General features: G+C 39.4%; 1 protein-coding gene and 1 long non-coding RNA gene across 2 annotated transcripts in view; one reads left to right on the top strand and one right to left on the bottom strand.

Moving 5' to 3' along the window:
* The window catches only part of LOC125639226 (uncharacterized), a 59,013-nt gene extending 48,093 nt beyond the window's left edge, over positions 1–10,920 (top strand). Inside the window, exon 6 of the long non-coding RNA XR_012669102.1 lies at positions 10,620–10,920. This is a non-coding gene — a long non-coding RNA (uncharacterized LOC125639226). The remainder of the gene's footprint in view (positions 1–10,619) is intronic.
* CUL4A (cullin 4A) overlaps positions 1–18,507 on the bottom strand; it is a 90,886-nt gene that overhangs the window by 50,628 nt on the left and 21,751 nt on the right. The window contains exons 3-9 of the mRNA XM_048855665.2: positions 17,775–17,878; positions 10,914–10,983; positions 8,949–9,022; positions 8,530–8,692; positions 3,881–3,970; positions 2,923–3,005; positions 812–879 (exon numbers count right to left, since the gene is read on the bottom strand). Of these exons, the coding sequence (XP_048711622.1) occupies positions 812–879; positions 2,923–3,005; positions 3,881–3,970; positions 8,530–8,692; positions 8,949–9,022; positions 10,914–10,983; positions 17,775–17,878 (652 nt within the window). The remainder of the gene's footprint in view (positions 1–811; positions 880–2,922; positions 3,006–3,880; positions 3,971–8,529; positions 8,693–8,948; positions 9,023–10,913; positions 10,984–17,774; positions 17,879–18,507) is intronic.

The following is an 18,507-nucleotide window of genomic DNA, read 5'->3' as shown; positions in this document are numbered from 1 at the left end:
AGGAAGAATAAGTGGGGGAAAAGGGGAGGAACATTTATTGAAACATGAAGGAAACAAAGAGGGGTGAGGCTAAGTTGCCAGAAGACCCAGAACCTAAAGATCACCCAGAGCTAAGAACAGAGAAGATATTTTAGATCAAAACGTATACTAGATCAGGAAACATCAATCAAGCCTAAAAATCCAGTGAAAGAAGAAGACTGACATGATTGTTCCTGTTAATTTTTAAAAAAAACACATGGATATCAGAGGCACTGATCACTTAACAAGTACTTCTGAAGAAGACTGTAGGACAAATCTGAGATTTCCAGAGATGCACCAAAGGATGCAAATAGAGAATATATATTGTACTGGCTTAACAGGTTTCCTCACTGGGATTCGGCTGTATTTGACTGTACAAAGATCCTTTAAATTATATAGTGACAATCAAACAAAGTTAATTCCACCTGTGCTCTGTAATTTATACAGAATTACTGCAGTAATTTAAGTGCTTGTTTTGGAAGTTTATATAATCCTGTGCCATTAGCACTTTTTATTTTGGAAATGACTAGTGGCACTCTAAGTAGGGGTGAAGGGTTTAACCACCTTTAAACAATTTTACAAAACTAATCAGAATCTTCTTATATTCTCACACACACAATCTTCTTGCACTGGTGGCTGACATAACTTTATTCGGCGTTGACTTTCAGTATGCATGGAAGTCGCTGCTATGGCCCACATTCTTTACTAACGTAATAGTTGTACAATCTACCATAATTGCAGAGTATGAGAATCTGCCCTTCAGTGCAGGTTACAAGAACTAAGAAAGATATACCTTTTTGTAAAATAGCTGTTAAGTGTTCTCCTAGTAGTTGCTTCTCCACACAAGCAATTAGTAGTTTCCTGTGTAAGGCAAGAAAAAGCACATAAGAAATACTGCACAGTTGAGGGCGATTACTCTCTTATCAGGATGCTTTGTGAATAACTCCCACTATTACATGACAAAACATTGAAAATTTTCAGTTTATTCTAATTTTGCAGTCTGTATTTTACATATACAAAAAAATTCTAACAGGGATAAACAAGATAAAATACTGCAAAAATATATGCAATTAAGAAATGGAGATTCTAATTAAAATGTTATTTTAAAAAACAAGCTCTTGCTATTATTTGTAACACCTTAAAATTAGATATTAAAAATTAGAACAGTTTTAAAGATTCTTATTTACAACTACTTTTTATAGAAAAAGAGATGGTTCTAAACTGGAACCTCAAAACTGAACAACCCAGATTAGTGTGGTTCAAAATTCAAACCCAAATTCTGAACTAAGGTTTCATGGTTAAAGAAGCACACTTGTGAACTGAATTAGAACCCCATATCAAACCACCAAACTCTGGGAGAAGATATTAAACTTGGTTCTGAAGTTTGCAATGTAGGCTCATCTCTACTTTCCACCTATAATGCAGATTACTTACTTACTGCATTTGACTAAGACTGGTCAGTTTCCTTTTCTGTCTTTTATGTACTAGTAAAGTGCTGCAATGCTTAGGTTGAAAATACTGCAGAGCAATATTCAGCAATTTTTCAACAAAAAAGCACCCTAAAGCAAAACAAAACACCCAAATCCTGGCTTTACACTAATAGATTGTAAGCCAACAAATCAGAGAACAACTGTATTGGTCTTAAATTTTAGAAAATATGTTTTTTACAAAACCTAACTTAAGGGTTTAAATTAACCTGACATTATTCTTGATATGCAGCGTTGTTATAGTCATGCTGGTCCCAGGATATTAAGAGAGTACTCTATCAGCACTTCACCTATCTTGTCCTCCATTATTTCTGATGTTATTTTTGTCCCTGAAGGCTCATATCTATTCCAAGTACAAATCTAATACATTAATTTTTTTTTAATGTTCTTGCTGCCCCCTTCACACATCTAGAAAGGTGGTAAACTCTGAGGTATGAGGATCACTAAAGGTATGAGGTTCACTTCAGATCCTGTAAATGCTGCTTCTTAAAAGGATCAAAGGAAATCAGTGATGATTTATGCAAGGCTTTCTCGTTTTGTCTTCACAGAGCTCTCTGGCCCCCAGTGGGCCCAGACTTTCATCCTGAGCTGAGACCGAAGCCAGGACCCACAATAAGTCTCTGCACAGATTGGCCTTGTTAGAATTCCAGGCTACTCTTTATTTGAGCTGCACTTTAAAGCTTAAATTCTTAAATTCATACATGTGAGTAGTTCCATTGACTTTGATAAGACTAACTGTGGAGTAAAAATTAATCAACCAGCAAGTAAGTAAGTATTTGCAGGTTCAGGGCCCCCATTACAATTTTATAATATATAGCAGCTGTCTAAAAAATATTTTAGTTTGCATTATACATACACTAGAGCATAGATTGCAGTAGATAATTTCAAGTAATGAGAAATAACAGATATACTTTAATAAAGTCAGCATTGTAACACGATCAAATGCCAAATATAGCCTAGAACACTTTTATTAAAGTGGACTGCCATTTTAAATAGAGCTCATGGGTGATGATACCTAACAGTTGCATTAGGCAAAAAGCACATTCCCTTCCCTCAGGCAGTTTGAGCTAAATGTCATGATGAGAGCATGAATGGTTAACCGAACTACTATTTTGAAAGTCCAAATGATACATTATATAATAACCCAAAGATTTCAAAAACCTGAAACTCATATTGCTAGATCTTTCCAGATGAGTTTCTCTCCCATTTTTTCTTTTTATTGTGTATTTTAATTTTAATCAAGATACATAGTCTTCGTAAAACAAAGTTTGTTATAGGTAAGCTCAATATTATTACCCTTTTAGATACTATTGAAATAATCCTGCCTTCTTTTGAACGAAGGATAATCACATTACTTTATGAATGGATAGCAAGCAGGTTTGGCCTATACTGAAAATGGAAGAAAAATTGTACTCACTGTGTGCTATGGTCTAAATATGTTATTACTCGGTCTCCTTCTTCTTCTAAACGTTTGTTAACGTGGTGAAGATATTCTGGGACCTAGCAAAAGAAAAGAATGCAATGATTTAATTATTGAACACAAAGGAGTATGACATATGCATAACCTTTTTATCATGACAATTATCTTAACTATACATTAGCAGAGTACTGACAAGATAGGATTATTCCATCCTTAATTTATTCTCTAACGCTAAGAGACACAGGTATGACATGGCAATTTACATCAGTGTCATGTAGACACTTGCTTTCAGAATATTTGTGGTGAGTTAGTTAACTTTCACAGCCCTTGTCTGGGAGAGCCAATACATTTATATTAACTAGGGGACACTTATTTGTTTTACATTTTGAGAAGTGTCTAAATTTGTGGCCTGTCCACAGGACAGTATCGCTTTAACCCGAAAGAACAGAAAACAAAACTGTCGTAGTCTATTGAGTAAATAAGCCTTTTTTAAAACTCAACTGCTTAATTAGGTATTAATCAAAGAAAGACTGGAATGACAGTAGAAGCACACTACAATTTCTTGGGTGAAGTAATGTTGACAATACCGTCCATAGCTCTTACTATTGTGCTCTCCAACATCATGATTTAGGGAGATCAAATTTCACTGGGTTATCTCACTTCTAGTCATGCACTTAATGCAGTGGTTTTCAACCTTTTTTCATTTGCAGACCCCTAAAAAATTTCAAATAGAGGTATGGACCCTTTTGGAAATCTTAGGCATCCGTGGACCACTGACTTAAACCACTGACATAAAGATACTTCAACACACTAGATTCAATTCTCTCTCTCTCTCTCTCACACACCAATGCAGTTCACACTGAAGTACATGGAGGTGTACATGTGTAACCTCAGTACAGAACTGGGCCCCACTGTCTTTTAATTAATTCCTAGTGCTCATTCACACTGTAGTTACCTCTCTTTCTTGCATTAACCTTTGGCCCTCTGCCGCGTATAAACAATTTGTCTCCTCCAAAAACTTTTGTTCAAATGATTCTTTGTAAACCTAGGTAAAAATGAAATTATTAATTTAGTTACTTATTAACCTCATGCTTAAGGCTGGCTTTTTCATTTTTAGTTGTCAAGATGAAAGAAACAAAATATCCCACGACACAAAATTATCTGTCCTCAAGAAAAGTGCCAGTGACACTACTGGATAATGAAGTTCTTGGTTTATTTGTATAATAGGTGCAGAATGACCAAATGCAATGGGAGCTTTCCCACACCATATATATCGTAAGCGTGCTTCAATCAGGGATTCAGTGTCTTATTTGTCTAAATCAATGGACTTCTGTTTAAATCACACAGACACCAGTAACCAACATAACACAATTATGGGACCTTAGTCCAGCTGAGTTTGATCCTCCTGCCAGCATTCCTGCACTAAATACAATAGCTCCAAATTAGTGAAATCACAGCACAGAACCGGTGACTCCTTTTCGGTGAAATGCTTGAACTAATTAGGAACACCGTCTCCAAAATAATCTTCATCCAAGAAATCTGGGGTCTGTCATCTTGCTCTAGCTCACTGAGATAAGTGAGGTGCAGACGAACTGGACTATCCTTTCCCTCTTCAATGTCTACTGCTGAACTAGAGGGGATTCAAAGAAGAGTAACAGGAATGATCAAGGGCAATGAAACACTATCATATTAAACACAATTGAAAAGACTGGGATTGTTTACTTTAGAAAGGAGACTAGTAGAGAGAACAGAATAAAAGTATACACAATTATTCATGGCCTGGACAAGGCAGACCAGGAGCTTCTGTTCTCCCTGTCTCATAACAAGACCAGGGGGCATTCACTGGAATTAAAAAAGGTGAGAAATTCAAAACCAATGGAAGGAAATATTTTTTTCATATAATGTGCAATTAAACCATGGAACTCACTGCCACATGAAGTTGCTGAAGCTTAACAAGATTTGTATGGATATCAAAAATATCTAGTTATGATAATTAATGATATATTTTGTTGAAGTGAAATTAAATGTTATGCTTCAGAGTTTAGTAATCGTAATGCCTGGGAGATATCAGCACATGGATGAAGAGCCACTGGCTGAAACTAGGCCCAGGCAAGACAGGGCAATGTCAGTTGGGAGAGAAAAGTACTTTGAAAACTTGCTGCTACTGTAACATCAACCCACCATGGAGGGCATCTGCCCTCGGACTGTCAGACTCCTCTATTATGTATGCTGAAGTAGCCACAGCTGTGAAAAACACTCTTTATATCTACAGATAACCAGACAGATTGAAGCCCACTCTGATCAAATTCAGACTTGGTCACAGGAATCCATTCTTTTGTAAGCTTTAAGTTTGACTACTGCAAAATGACTACTTACAAACATTTGAGAGTGCAGCAGTCCACCAATTCATCATCCCAGCCCTGGTTCTTTACACTGGCTTTGTGTTGAAGAGCGACTCACATTCTAGGTTTCATTCCTTATGTTCAAGACCCTCCATGGGAACTGGCCCAAAATATCTGAAGGGACACCCCCACTTTCTGGGATTATGACCTCATGCAGTCACACTGCCTTGGAACAGTCAGCCAAAAGAATGAGAGCCATGTGAGCAGAAGACAGAACCTTCTCAGCAGCTGGCCTTCAACTACAGAACTGATATCTAAGGAAATTAGACTGAATAGCAGCCTCACAGCTTTCAAACCAATTGTACAACTCATTTCATTAACTTGGCCTTCACTTAATAACCAACCTCTTTCTGTGGGGATGTGGAGGGAGAAACAGCCATCCATGTTTATTTACTGGAGAATCTATAAGGATTTCACCTACTATAGCAGCAGCCATGGTAAAAATACCTAGATTAGAGGCTATCTAGAATAGAACTAAAAGTATCAGTCTGAAATAATTCAAAGGAGAAAATCGTATCTAAACGCACACATGATCGGAAGGAACCAAGAAAGGGGGTATATTTACCTTTAGCAGAGATCAAAAAACTACTACTAAACCCTAGCCTCTTAAAAATCTGACAGACATGAAAAAGGTGATGCAGCTATGAATACCTGGGCTAATAAAGGGGAAAGCTCTGGCAAAAGAGAACACAAGCCAGCTCCACATCTTCCAGCATGGACATTCATGGAGCATTACATGGTCTAAAGTCAATGACTGACAGAAGCTTATCTTCATCCATTGTAACTAACTCAAAGAAGGACTATTACGCATTTATTTTCCAGATATACCAGAGCCCGTTATGGATGACAGTTAGGAGGCTTAGCATGAAAGGCAGAAACTGAGCCAGATTGGCTTTGCAGTGCCTTATCAGAAAATGGAATAGTTATTGGTTTTTCTCTTCCCCTTCCCCTAATATCTCAGACATATTTAAACACCCTGTGAACAGGGAATACCTAACTAAACTAAGGAGATCCAAGCTAAAGAATTTCCTGGAAGGATGAAAGGAGGCTCATGATCTTTGTTGTACCAAACACAGAATGGACAGCATGACTGGAATGCTGACAGGAGGCTCTAGTTTACCTGAATAAAAGGTGCAAAAATTATTAGCCCACTTGGTCACTCACGCCTGTTCAAGTATAATCTAAATGAAAATCCATGAAATCACATCTTGACTGCGTCCACATATAGAATGCTTGGACTTCATGCCCAATCTTTTTTGGTTATCTCTTAGAGAGGCCAGAATGCGGTGATGGGTCTACATCACAAAACCTTTTTCCACTGGGATCTGGACTAAGCCCAAATTATTTTACATATGCCAGTGGTATATATTTTTGTTATTACATTTAATCTGTGTCAAGATTAAATGGAAAAAAAAGACTTTTGAATCAATTAAAGGCCACATATTTTAATACAGAATTACACTGTTTAAAAATACAACTCTGAAGTCAATCCAGTAGCTTGAGAACATTGCAACGTTGACTCATGCTAGAAACTCAAGTCTGGAAGCAAAGTCAATTTTCTCACCACCAGGACTGAGACTTGCCTTTGGGTACATGCTTCATGAGAAGGATTTGGTCTCATTTATAGCAATTTACAGTGGACATATATTGTTTGGGAGCTGCATACCCATGATTTAAGAATTAAGATATCAAAGCTCTGCTGACCTATGTTAGTCATTGCCTATAGCTGGGAAAAAAGGGAAAGCAAAATTGCCTCATTTAGAGGACAAAAGGAGAAGAGAATGACAGAGTAAGCGATAAGCAGGACACAGTCACATGTGTCTCAAGGAGATAACTTTTTGTCTATCGTAATAATGAGTTCTCAAATACTTTCAACTGACAAGTTTAGATTTGCTGTTGACACACTGAAAAACAAAAAGGAGCATTTCAATACAATGCAACTCATTTTTTTGAAAGGAAATCAGTACTAGACTTCTATTCTTTAATCATTTTAATATGGATTAAAATGAGGTTTCCCAGATTTTTTTGGTTGGAGGGGAGCAACAGGCATAGGTGTTACAACTAATACGGCCACTTACTTGTACCACCCAAAGGAGCATCCCTATTTAAGCTTCTTTTATAAATGTGTGTCAAGCCACCCAAATTAGTTCATACAAAGATACAGACACATTAATAAAAAGAAAAGGAGTACTTGTGGCACCTTAGAGACTAACCAATTTATTTGAGCATAAGCTTTCGTGAGCTACAGCTCACTTCATCGGATGCATACTGTGGAAACTGCAGAAGACATTATATACACAGAGACCATGAAACAATACCTCCTCCCACCCCACTCTCCTGCTGGTAATAGCTTATCTAAAGTGATCACTCTCCTTACAATGTGTATGATAATCAAGTTGGGCCATTTCCAGCACAAATCCAGGTTTTCGCACCCTCCGCGCCCCCCCCCCCCCCAAACTCACTAACCAGCAGGAGAGTGACTTTGTGTGTGTGGGGGGGGGGAAGAGGGTGAGAAAACCTGGATTTATGCTGGAAATGGCCCAACTTGATTATCAAACACATTGTAAGGAGAGTGATCACTTTAGATAAGCTATTACCAGCAGGAGAGTGGGGTGGGAGGAGGTATTGTTTCATGGTCTCTGTGTATATAATGTCTTCTGCAGTTTCCACAGTATGCATCCGATGAAGTGAGCTGTAGCTCACGAAAGCTTATGCTCAAATAAATTGGTTAGTCTCTAAGGTGCCACAAGTACTCCTTTTCTTTTTGCGAATACAGACTAACACGGCTGTTACTCTGAAACCAGACACATTAATGCAGATACAGTATTTTTAAGTGTATTATTAGAGACTTACTACAGGATGGAATTAACTTTCTTTGGAAAAAATCTCACTAAACTAAAACTTCAATCTAGCCACTGGTATTCAAAAATAAATGACATGTTCAGTTTTATTTTACTGAATAATTTACCTACAATAGATTTTTAGTGGAAAATTAATTAAGCTATAGACAGACACTGAACAGTTATATGTATAGATACTAAACTTAATAATAATCCTAAAAACATGGTAAATATGGTTTTAATTCCAAAGCACATGTTAATTAGAAAAAAGTTATTCCTGTAGGACCAGAAGAATCAGAAAGGTCCACAGTTTGTGTCTGCCTTTAAGCATGGCAGCTATTAGTAAGGTTTGCTATACTGACCTGTAGATCAGACAGCATGCTTAACAGACTTCGTAACAGGCTTCTGTCCACAGTTTCACCATTCCGTTCCCGTTCAATCAGGAGGAGGATTCCATCAATGGTCTTGTTTTGAACTAGTTTATCACTAATAATGTGCTTTCTAAAAAGCTCTAGCCCCAGATCCCTGTATAAATATTAAAAATTAATTTAAAAAATCAGAAATATAACTTGATTTATATAACATTCCCAGACAAAAACTGATCTCACACATGATTTAACTCCATACATTTACAGGGAATTTTACAGAAATGAAAGATATTACATGCGTTACATATACAAAACAAAATAATCGTGGGGGGAAAAGTAAAGTTTAATCTTTACAAAAACAATAAATTCACGTTCAACAATTATGTTAGCAGTGTACTTACACAGATACCTACCATATAGAAGGAAGCAATGAATTCTGAAGCACATATGTACGATCCAAAAATAAGAAAATGCTTCTAATCATGATCTGCAAATGTAAAACACTGATTGAATCAATTTGCCTGTTTACAAGCACACAGGATTGTATTTTATATTAGAATCCGTGTTAGTTAATTGACTTGTAAGACATCTTAATTACACATTGTAATTTTTACATGTATTAAATCAGATTATTTGTAAAAGGTAAGTTTTTTAAAATTGTAGACCTTGATACCAATACTACCTAAGCACAAACTGTATTGTAAGATGTATCACAAATAATTCCAAACCCTGTAGTCAATTTTAAGAGCTATTAAGATGGTATAATATTTTGCATTATTTCTACTCTTCAACCACCCAAGAAGTGCACCAATACACTTCCAATGCACACTATGCAGTGGTGTACTGCTATTAATTGGACATTAAAAATGTATTTTTAAAAAGCAGTTTTATGATGGGAAGAAAGTGGGTTATGCAACATATCCTTTGCCTATGAAAATCAGTTCCCAGTAAAGTGATGAGAAGATAGGGGAAGGTTATAAATACTTCTCATTATCAATATGAATATATCTGTTGTCTTAATTTTTCCATATCTCTCTTCTCTTTTTAAGCAAGAGATTCTGTAGGTTATTTAAGACCCCTTCCACCTCTCCCCTCACCCCCCATTAGCTGAGCAACAGTTTCACATCCAACAACCAATTTTAACTTTTATAAAAAAATTAAATATGGAAAACTGACCTCTTCCCAGCTTAGATTTCATGCTAGAACCTACATTAGAAGTGGCTAAAGAAGCCACAAACTGAAACTTGGCACTCTTGGGGGTGGAGGGGGAAGGGAAGAGATAGAAGTTTAATACTGCCACCTTCTCTTCTCTTCACTTTCTGATATGTGTAGTTAATATGTTTTGACTGAAAAATCTTCCCACTGGAAAAATGTGGTTTAGTCTAAATATCTGTTCACAGGAAAGCTCCAATTTCAACAAAATTTTTCAATTTTCTGACTGGATTTTTTTTTTTTAAGTTCTGTTGAAAAGAAACATATTTTCTTAACGTTTTCTCAGAGGAAAGCAGTAAATAAGTTGGAGGTCTTCCCCTCCTACCTTTTCTTTTTCTAAACCAGTGGAAAACAGGGAAAAGTAAAAGAGAAAGGAGAATAAAACCTCCAAACGAAAAAAAAATTAAAAAATGAAAATCCAAACATTTTTAGTTTTCATAAACCAAAGCAAAATATCATTTTAAGAGGAAATAAAATTTTCTTTTCAGAATACTATGTGAAAACTAAATTAAATACTTTTGTTTTGTTTAGAAAATTCCCATGAAAACCTTTGAACGGTAATTTTTCCTGCAGCATTTTTAATTTGGGGTGGCAGGAGTGCAGAGATTGGCATTGCCAACCAGTTTGTTCCTTCATTTTTGTAACTGCCCGTCTGCCATCCCTGCAAAGTGCCGTTATCTTATCATTTAAACATTACGAGTGATATGGAGAATTAAGACTATTTTATTAGTGATTCATGCCTCAATGTCCTATATCACATTTCTGCCTGTGAAGATATCAAAACCAATTTGAGGGAAATTATCCATGTGTTTGTGAGTTTAATGTTTTGTCTGTTCTTTCAATGTTAACTTTGAACCATTCTAATTTTATAGGTTGGGGAAGCACCCAAGAGCTGTTGAATGCTGCTTATAAGCAACCAGGAAGTACCCAGAAAAAAAACTGCAAGTGGAGGATAAGTGCAGACCCCCTTACCGTTTGGAGTGAAATGAATAAATAAAAAATTGTGGGGAGGGGGGTTAGATTTTTTTAAGAAAATTCCCTTTCAGTCAAGGCTGAAGGACTGTTTGAACTCCCTCTCCACTTCTGATTTTTTACAATGTCCCCAGAATTTACCAGATTTCTTTGATGTCTCAGGGACTTGCATTTTGAGCAAATAGTCAACTTACCATTTGTCTGCAGTGATCTTGCCAGCATTTATTTACCTTCTTTAAAAATAAAAGACTGTCCAGAGAATCTGTGCAACACCTGCTAAGGAAAACTAGTTCATCAACACCTTTTTGAGTCCAGATACTAGTGATTATCTTTATTCAGGTTTCAGAGTAACAGCCGTGTTAGTCTGTATTCGCAAAAAGAAAAGGAGTACTTGTGGCACCTTAGAGACTAACTAATTTATTTGAGCATAAGCTTTCGTGAACTACAGCTCACTTCATCGGATACATGCTGTGGAAAGTGTAGAAGATCTTATTATATACACACAAAAAGCATGAAAAAATACCTCCTCCCACCCCACTCTCCTGCTGGTAATAGCTTATCTAAAGTGATCACTCTCCTTACAATGTGTATGATGATCAAGTTGGGCCATTTCCAGCACAAATCCAGGTTTTCTCACCCCCCACCCCCCCACACACAAACTCACTCTCCTGCTGGTAATAGCTTATCCAAAGTGACCACTCTCCTTATATTGTGTATGATAATCAAGATGGGCCATTTCCAGCACAAATCCAGGGTTTAACAAGAACGTCTCGGGGGGGGGGGGGGGGAGAATAGGAAAAAACAAGGGGAAATAGGCTACCTTGCATAATGACTAAGCCACTCCCAGTCTCTATTCAAGCCTAAGTTAATTGTATCCAATTTGCAAATGAATTCCAATTCAGCAGTTTCTCGCTGGAGTCTGGATTTGAAGTTTTTTTTGTTGTAAAATAGCGACTTTCATGTCTGTAATCGCGTGACCAGAGAGATTGAAGTGTTCTCTGACTGGTTTATGAATGTTATAATTCTTGACATCTGATTTGTGTCCACTTACTCTTTTACGTAGAGACTGTCCAGTTTGGCCAGTGTACATGGCAGAGGGGCATTGCCGGCACATGATGGCATATATCACATTGGTGGATGTGCAGGTGAACGAGCCTCTGATAGCGTGGCTGATGTTATTAGGCCCTGTGATGGTGTCCCCTGAACAGATATGTGGGCACAGTTGGCAACGGGCTTTGTTGCAAGGATAGGTTCCTGGGTTAGTGGTTCTGTTGTGTGGTATGTGGTTGCTGGTGAATATTTGCTTCAGGTTGGGGGGCTGTCTGTAGGCAAGGACTGGCCTGTCTCCCAAGATTTGTGAGAGTGTTGGGTCATCCTTCAGGATAGGTTGTAGATCCTTAATAATGCGTTGGAGGGGTTTTAGTTGGGGGCTGAAGGTGACGGCTAGTGGCATTCTGTTATTTTCTTTGTTAGGCCTGTCCTGTAGTAGGTGACTTCTGGGAACTCTTCTGGCTCTATCAATCAGTTTCTTCACTTCTGCAGGTGGGTATTGTAGTTGTAAGAATGCTTGATAGAGATCTTGTAGGTGTTTGTCTCTATCTGAGGGGTTGGAACAAATGCGGTTGTATCGCAGAGCTTGGCTGTAGACGATGGATCGTGTGGTGTGGTCAGGGTGAAAGCTGGAGGCATGTAGGTAGGAATAGCGGTCAGTAGGTTTCCGGTATAGGGTGGTGTTTATGTGACCATCGTTTATTAGCACTGTAGTGTCCAGGAAGTGGATCTCTTGTGTGGACTGGACCAGGCTGAGGTTGATGGTGGGAAATTGTTGAAGTCATGGTGGAATTCCTCAAGGGCTTCTTTTCCATGGGTCCAGATGATGAAGATGTCATCAATATAGCGCGAGTAGGGGCGTTAGGGGACGAGAGCTGAAGGATGACCCAACACTCTCACAAATCGTGGGAGACAGGCCAGGCCTTGCCTACAGACAGCCCCCCAACCTGAAGCAAATACTCACCAGCAACCACATACCACACAACAGAACCACTAACCCAGGAACCTATCCTTGCAACAAAGCCCGTTGCCAACTGTGCCCACATATCTATTCAGGGGACACATCACAGGGCCTAATAACATCAGCCACGCTATCAGAGGCTCGTTCACCTGCACATCCACCAATGTGATATATGCCAGCAATACCTCTCTGCCATGTACACTGGCCAAACTGGACAGTCTCTACGTAAAAGAGTAAATGGACACAAATCAGATGTCAAGAATTATAACATTCATGAACCAGTCGGAGAACACTTCAATCTCTCTGGTCACACAATTACAGACATGAAAGTCGCTATTTTACAACAAAAAAACTTCAAATCCAGACTCTAGCGAGAAACTGCTGAATTGGAATTCATTTGCAAATTGGATACAATTAACTTAGGCTTGAATAGAGACTGGGAGTGGCTTAGTCATTATGCAAGGTAGCCTATTTCCCCTTGTTTTTTCCTCCCCCCGAGACGTTCTTGTTAAACCCTGGATTTGTGCTGGAAATGGCCCGTCTTGATTATCATACACAATATAAGGAGAGTGGTCACTTTGGATAAGCTATTACCAGCAGGAGAGTGGGGTGGGAGGAGGTATTTTTTCATGCTTTTTGTGTGTATATAATAAGATCTTCTACACTTTCCACAGAATGCATCCGATGAAATGAGCTGTAACTCACGAAAGCTTATGCTCAAATAAATTGGTTAGTCTCTAAGGTGCCACAAGTATTCCTTTTATTTTTATCTTTATTCAGTACATTTTTGTACAGCAAGTTATTCAGTAAAGATGCTCTCTGGACACAAATGAAATTGTGCTGGAAGTTAGAGATCAGAGTTCAGCTGCTAAAAAGTGCTGGACCACCAGAGGGCTGGGAACTCTTCCAAAGGCATGACTCAGTTTTTGAGTGAATACCTCATGTTGCTCTCCTGAGCTTCCATCTGCACTACATAACTTTGACAGGTTAAAGGAGGAGTCCCCCTTATATCAAACACAACTCTCCTTCCCATTGAGGAAAGGTGAGAGGAAGTGTCTAAAAATCAATTTTGTCCATTAAACTGGTTTACATCAGACATAGTTCAAACAGCTATATTCTTTTAAAAATCTTTCAAGGGCTTACATAATCCTCACTAAACCCACACAGGATTCACCTAAAATCCCAGATCTTCATGAATTTACTGTGGAGGCTACTTCACACAACAGCAGACTCTAGTGGTGATTCAAGCTTTCTGGAGTTCCATTAAACCATTTATGAAGAAATCCAAATGTGGCTACTCTTCCCTTCAAATACAATAGCAACTCACCTCTCCCTAAGCCATCAGTGTTGGCTGGTCAGGGAAGGTGCATGGATCACAGGACTGTTCAGAAAGCTATAAGCAGGGACTATCTTTCCCAACTGGCAGATTACCATTGGCGATGTTGAAATACCATAGTGATTCTGGTTTCAGAGGAACAGCCGTGTTAGTTTGTATTCGCAAAAAGAAAAGGAGTACTTGTGGCACCTTAGAGACTAATCCTTGCTCACGAAGCTGTACACTGGCCACCTTGACAGCACCAAGGTAAGATTCAACTACCGGTTCAGCAGGTGCTGAATGACAGTTGAATGTGCTTTTGGTAGACTGAAGGGACACCAGCATCCCTTCACTCATCAGATTGGATCTCAGTGAAAAAAATATCCCAATAGTTATAGCTGCCTGCTCTGTCCAATGTATTATCTGTGAAGCAAAGGGGGGAAAAGATGCTGACAGGGTGGAAGGCAGAGGTGGAGTGTCTGTCTGCTGAGTTTGAACAGCCAGACACAAGTGCTACGAGAAGAGCTCAACATGGAGCTATATGGCTCAGGGAGGCTTTGAAAGAATATTGTAAGAGTGAGCCACACTAGTGCTTTGGGGTGTACTGTGCTCCACCTGGCCTTGTTCTTTTTGGGACCTGTTAGGAATTGTGTGGTGCTTGGTGTAATTTTGTGGTGTTTGCTGTACATTTATGATTATTATACTGTGTCACTGATCCTATGAGTTGTGTCACACTGTGCAATAACAAGTGGGTGCTTTTAGTACTGCTAGGCACTCTGCAGCATATGATGTGAACTAATAAAGATGAAATATTTGCCAAAAGATTAGAATTTTATTCAGTAACAAAACCAGTGCAAAGAAAAATTTCTGCTATTTAAAAGCAAATATGTTAAATAGTTAAGTTATGGAACAGAAAGAACATTTATGTCCATTTTAGCTAAACACATACCAACTGTGGCTTTCACAGTCAGTGTATGTGAAGCTGTGGTTGTTCTTAATGTCCCATGGGATAGAGTGGTAGGGGAAGGGATGCAGCGTCTGATGTCATGAAAAATGTTGAAGGAAGATGTAGGAAGTTGCTGTAATGAAGTTCTCCAGGGACTGCATAGGGAAGTGAGCCCATGATTATTGAACCTCTAGGTCCATAAGGGTCTGCAACATCGGTATTTGCTGCCAGAGAAGCCCCATTATGTCCTGGTGTATCTCCCTCTTCTTTTCCTGCTAGGACTCCTAGGTCTTTCCCCTATCCATTCTCTTTCTTTCTCCAGGCTGTCTGCATTATTCACCCTCCAGGCCCTTTGCTCATGGTCTGATGTAGCACTGGCTTGCAGGACCTCATTGAACATGTCCTCCCGGGTCCTCTTTTTTTCTTCCTGATCTGGCTCAAACATCCTGCAAGTGCAGAGGGGGAACCCCTTAAGGCTGCAATGGCAGCAACTACAAATAAAATACACAGAGGTACCATTGCCAGAACAGTCATAATGGTAAGTGAAAATTAAGATTCAGAACTCCCTTTCCTTGCTCCCCTAAAGTTTTAAACACACGCTTATTGACACTTCTTCTTCAGAGTGCTTGTGCACAGCACCACTCAGAGCACCAGCTGTGATGAGTATGACCCACCAGAGGTGAGGGAATTGTTCGGTTGCATGAAATTATGCATATAGAGCAATGGCACTAAATGCTGGCACCATTTTTTCCATTGGCAGTGGTGATTTTAGCTGATATCTTGCTCGAGGGTGACAAAGGCACAGAGAGCACTGGCGTCCTGAAGCCACGAAGGCCCACATGCTGCTACCCAGTTTACAGAAATGATGCCTGCCAAAGATATTACCAACAGACATGGGAAAGCGTCCTATTGCACAGAAAGAAATAAGACTGTGATCCCTAAAAACCTTCGAGAGAGGATTGCAGAGTACCTCCATGGAAGTTTCACTGAGATCTCGCAGGAGGATTGAAGGGACATCCCTCTGAACATAAACTGCTCTGCATGTCCGTCCCCACACCTAATTATAGAGGGGACAACGCTCTCTCTGTTGTAACCCTACCTCTTCTAGTAGGAGTAAATTAATGAAAGGTCTATAGTACCCCCAGCTTATCAGTTCATCATTGAATGTGAAATACAATTACACACTTACATGAAGTTTCTTCCCCTGTATCAGGCTTTCCCATGCTCAACTGCTGGGCCTGACTGGACTGTGGTAGATTCTCAAACAGGTACTGGCTTGTGACACAGGTGGACCCCCGCCAATTGCATATCCCTCCTTCTCGCCCTCACTGTTCACAGCAGGGGTCTGTGACTCAGGTTCCTCATAGGTATCCACAATGATGTGCAGGGTGGCAGTGGGGTCTCCATCGAGTATGGCATGCAGCTCTTTGTAAAAATGGCAGGTCTGCACACTCTAAACTGGATCGACTGTTGGCCTCCTAATCTTCTGATATGCCTGCCGCAGTTCCTTCACTTTCACCCGGCACTGCTGGTGATCTGTATCATGGCCCTCTCTCCTGCATCCTCCAGGCAATCTGCTCATAGATGTCCACATTTCCACAGCTGGTCCACAACTGTACCTGCACAGCCTCTTCTCCTCACAGGCCCAGGAAATCCTATACCTCCTGTCTACTCCAAGCTGGAGTGCATCTGGAGCATGTAGCTGGCACGGTCAGCTGGACAGTTGCACACAACAAAGAAGAGCTGCTGGATGTGCTTGCCAAGCTGGATAATCAGGAGCAGGCATTTCAAAAATGTACAGGGCTTTAAAGAGGGAAAGGGGGGCATTCCAGTCTCTGTAACCCCTAGGCAGTGGGGTTCACAACTGTGACCAGAGCAGTCAGTGTTGGACATTATGGGACACAGCTGCTGTAGGACTATTAGGGCTGACATAGGTAATTCAGGGCTTGTCTTCACTACCAGGAAGACTTATGCTGCTGCAATCAATGCAGTGTGTGTCAATTTAGCAGGTCTAGTGAAGACCTGCTAAATCGACGGCAGAGTGCTCTCTGGTCAACGCTGGTTCTCCAGCTCTCTGAGAAGAGAAAGATAAGTCGACTGGAGAGCATCTCCTATTGACGCAGCGCAGTGAGGACACCGGGGTAAAGTCGACCTAAGCTAAGTAGCTGGAGTAGCATAATTTAGGTCAACTTATCCCAGTAATGAAGACAAGCCCTCAGTGCTTACACTCATGCTGCGCTGACCTCAGAACATTGACCATGGCTCAACACCACCTGGGGAGGTGGTGTTACTACATCACTTACCTCAGTGGAAGACAAATTTAAGTGTAGATACATGCACATAAAGGACGACGCAAGATGGCTTACATCAACCTAACTCTGTAGTGTAAACCAGGATTAAGTGGCATGTAGAGAGTTTGAAAGGTAAAAATACCCGACACCCTATCTCAAAGCCAGGGAGCTGGACTGCTGTACAACTTTCTCCCTGCAACCACTCTCCTCCTTCTGTAAGGGCTGTTTAAAAAGAGGTTAACAAAGCATTGCTGACAGTCACTTTTACCATGACAATGAAAATGCTATTCATATTTTATTGGTCCACAGAAATTATTCAACTAAGACAAGCAGGTAACTAGCATTTTGTGAGACTGATTTAAAGATCTATATTGAATGCTTATATAACATCTACACTTTTATTTACATTTGTATTATTAATTGCTGTTGTGTTACCATATAAAATTATTTTAAGAGTATTATGGGACTGTACTGTGTACAAGAAAAGGATATTCTCTGAACTGAAGAATTTGTGCTTTCACATGATCTTCACAGACTTGCCGGAGCTGTTTGTACAGTGTAGGGGACACTTTATAAGAACAGAGGTTTTCAACAGCCTAAAAAACAAAGGAAGTTACAAATAAACAAGCAAGCAAATGATATCCTGTACAGAATGTATGTTCCAGCATAATTAACATAATGAACGATGCTAAAGGAAAAAACATCACAGATGAAAGAAAAAAATCAAATTTATCCATCTAAACTAAAAAAGAACTATTGTTAAAATGTGTTTATAATCAAATTACGAGGGAAGGGGGAGAAATCAACATTTCATGGAATTTTTCATTTCTAAATCTGAATCCTTCTCACACCATCACGTCACTTAGGGCACAAACTAGATTCTGACACCCATCTATCCCGAGCCACACTGTGAACATCCTCAATATTGTTGAGTTCCATAAGTTTTCCCTTGCTGAGGAGCATTCAGAGAGATTCTGTCAGCCTCTTGTTTGCTTTCCTCCAGCTGCCCAACGGCATGCCTGCCATGGCCGATGCTATGTTTTCATTCTTAACATGTTCCAAATATTTCCATCTCCTCTTCTGGATAACGTTAAAGATAAGGGTTTTTTCAACTCTGAAAAAAATCTCAGCATTTGTTATAAATTAATTCAATTTAATACCTAGTATTAGGTAATTCTGAGGCATTTGCTTTCAAAAGCATAAAAACATGTGTGTAACTGGTGGA

The sequence above is a fragment of the Caretta caretta genome, chromosome 1, assembly GCF_965140235.1.
Source record: "Caretta caretta isolate rCarCar2 chromosome 1, rCarCar1.hap1, whole genome shotgun sequence".
Classification (NCBI taxonomy): Eukaryota; Metazoa; Chordata; order Testudines; family Cheloniidae; genus Caretta; species Caretta caretta.
This window is presented reverse-complemented; position numbering and strand designations above follow the sequence as displayed.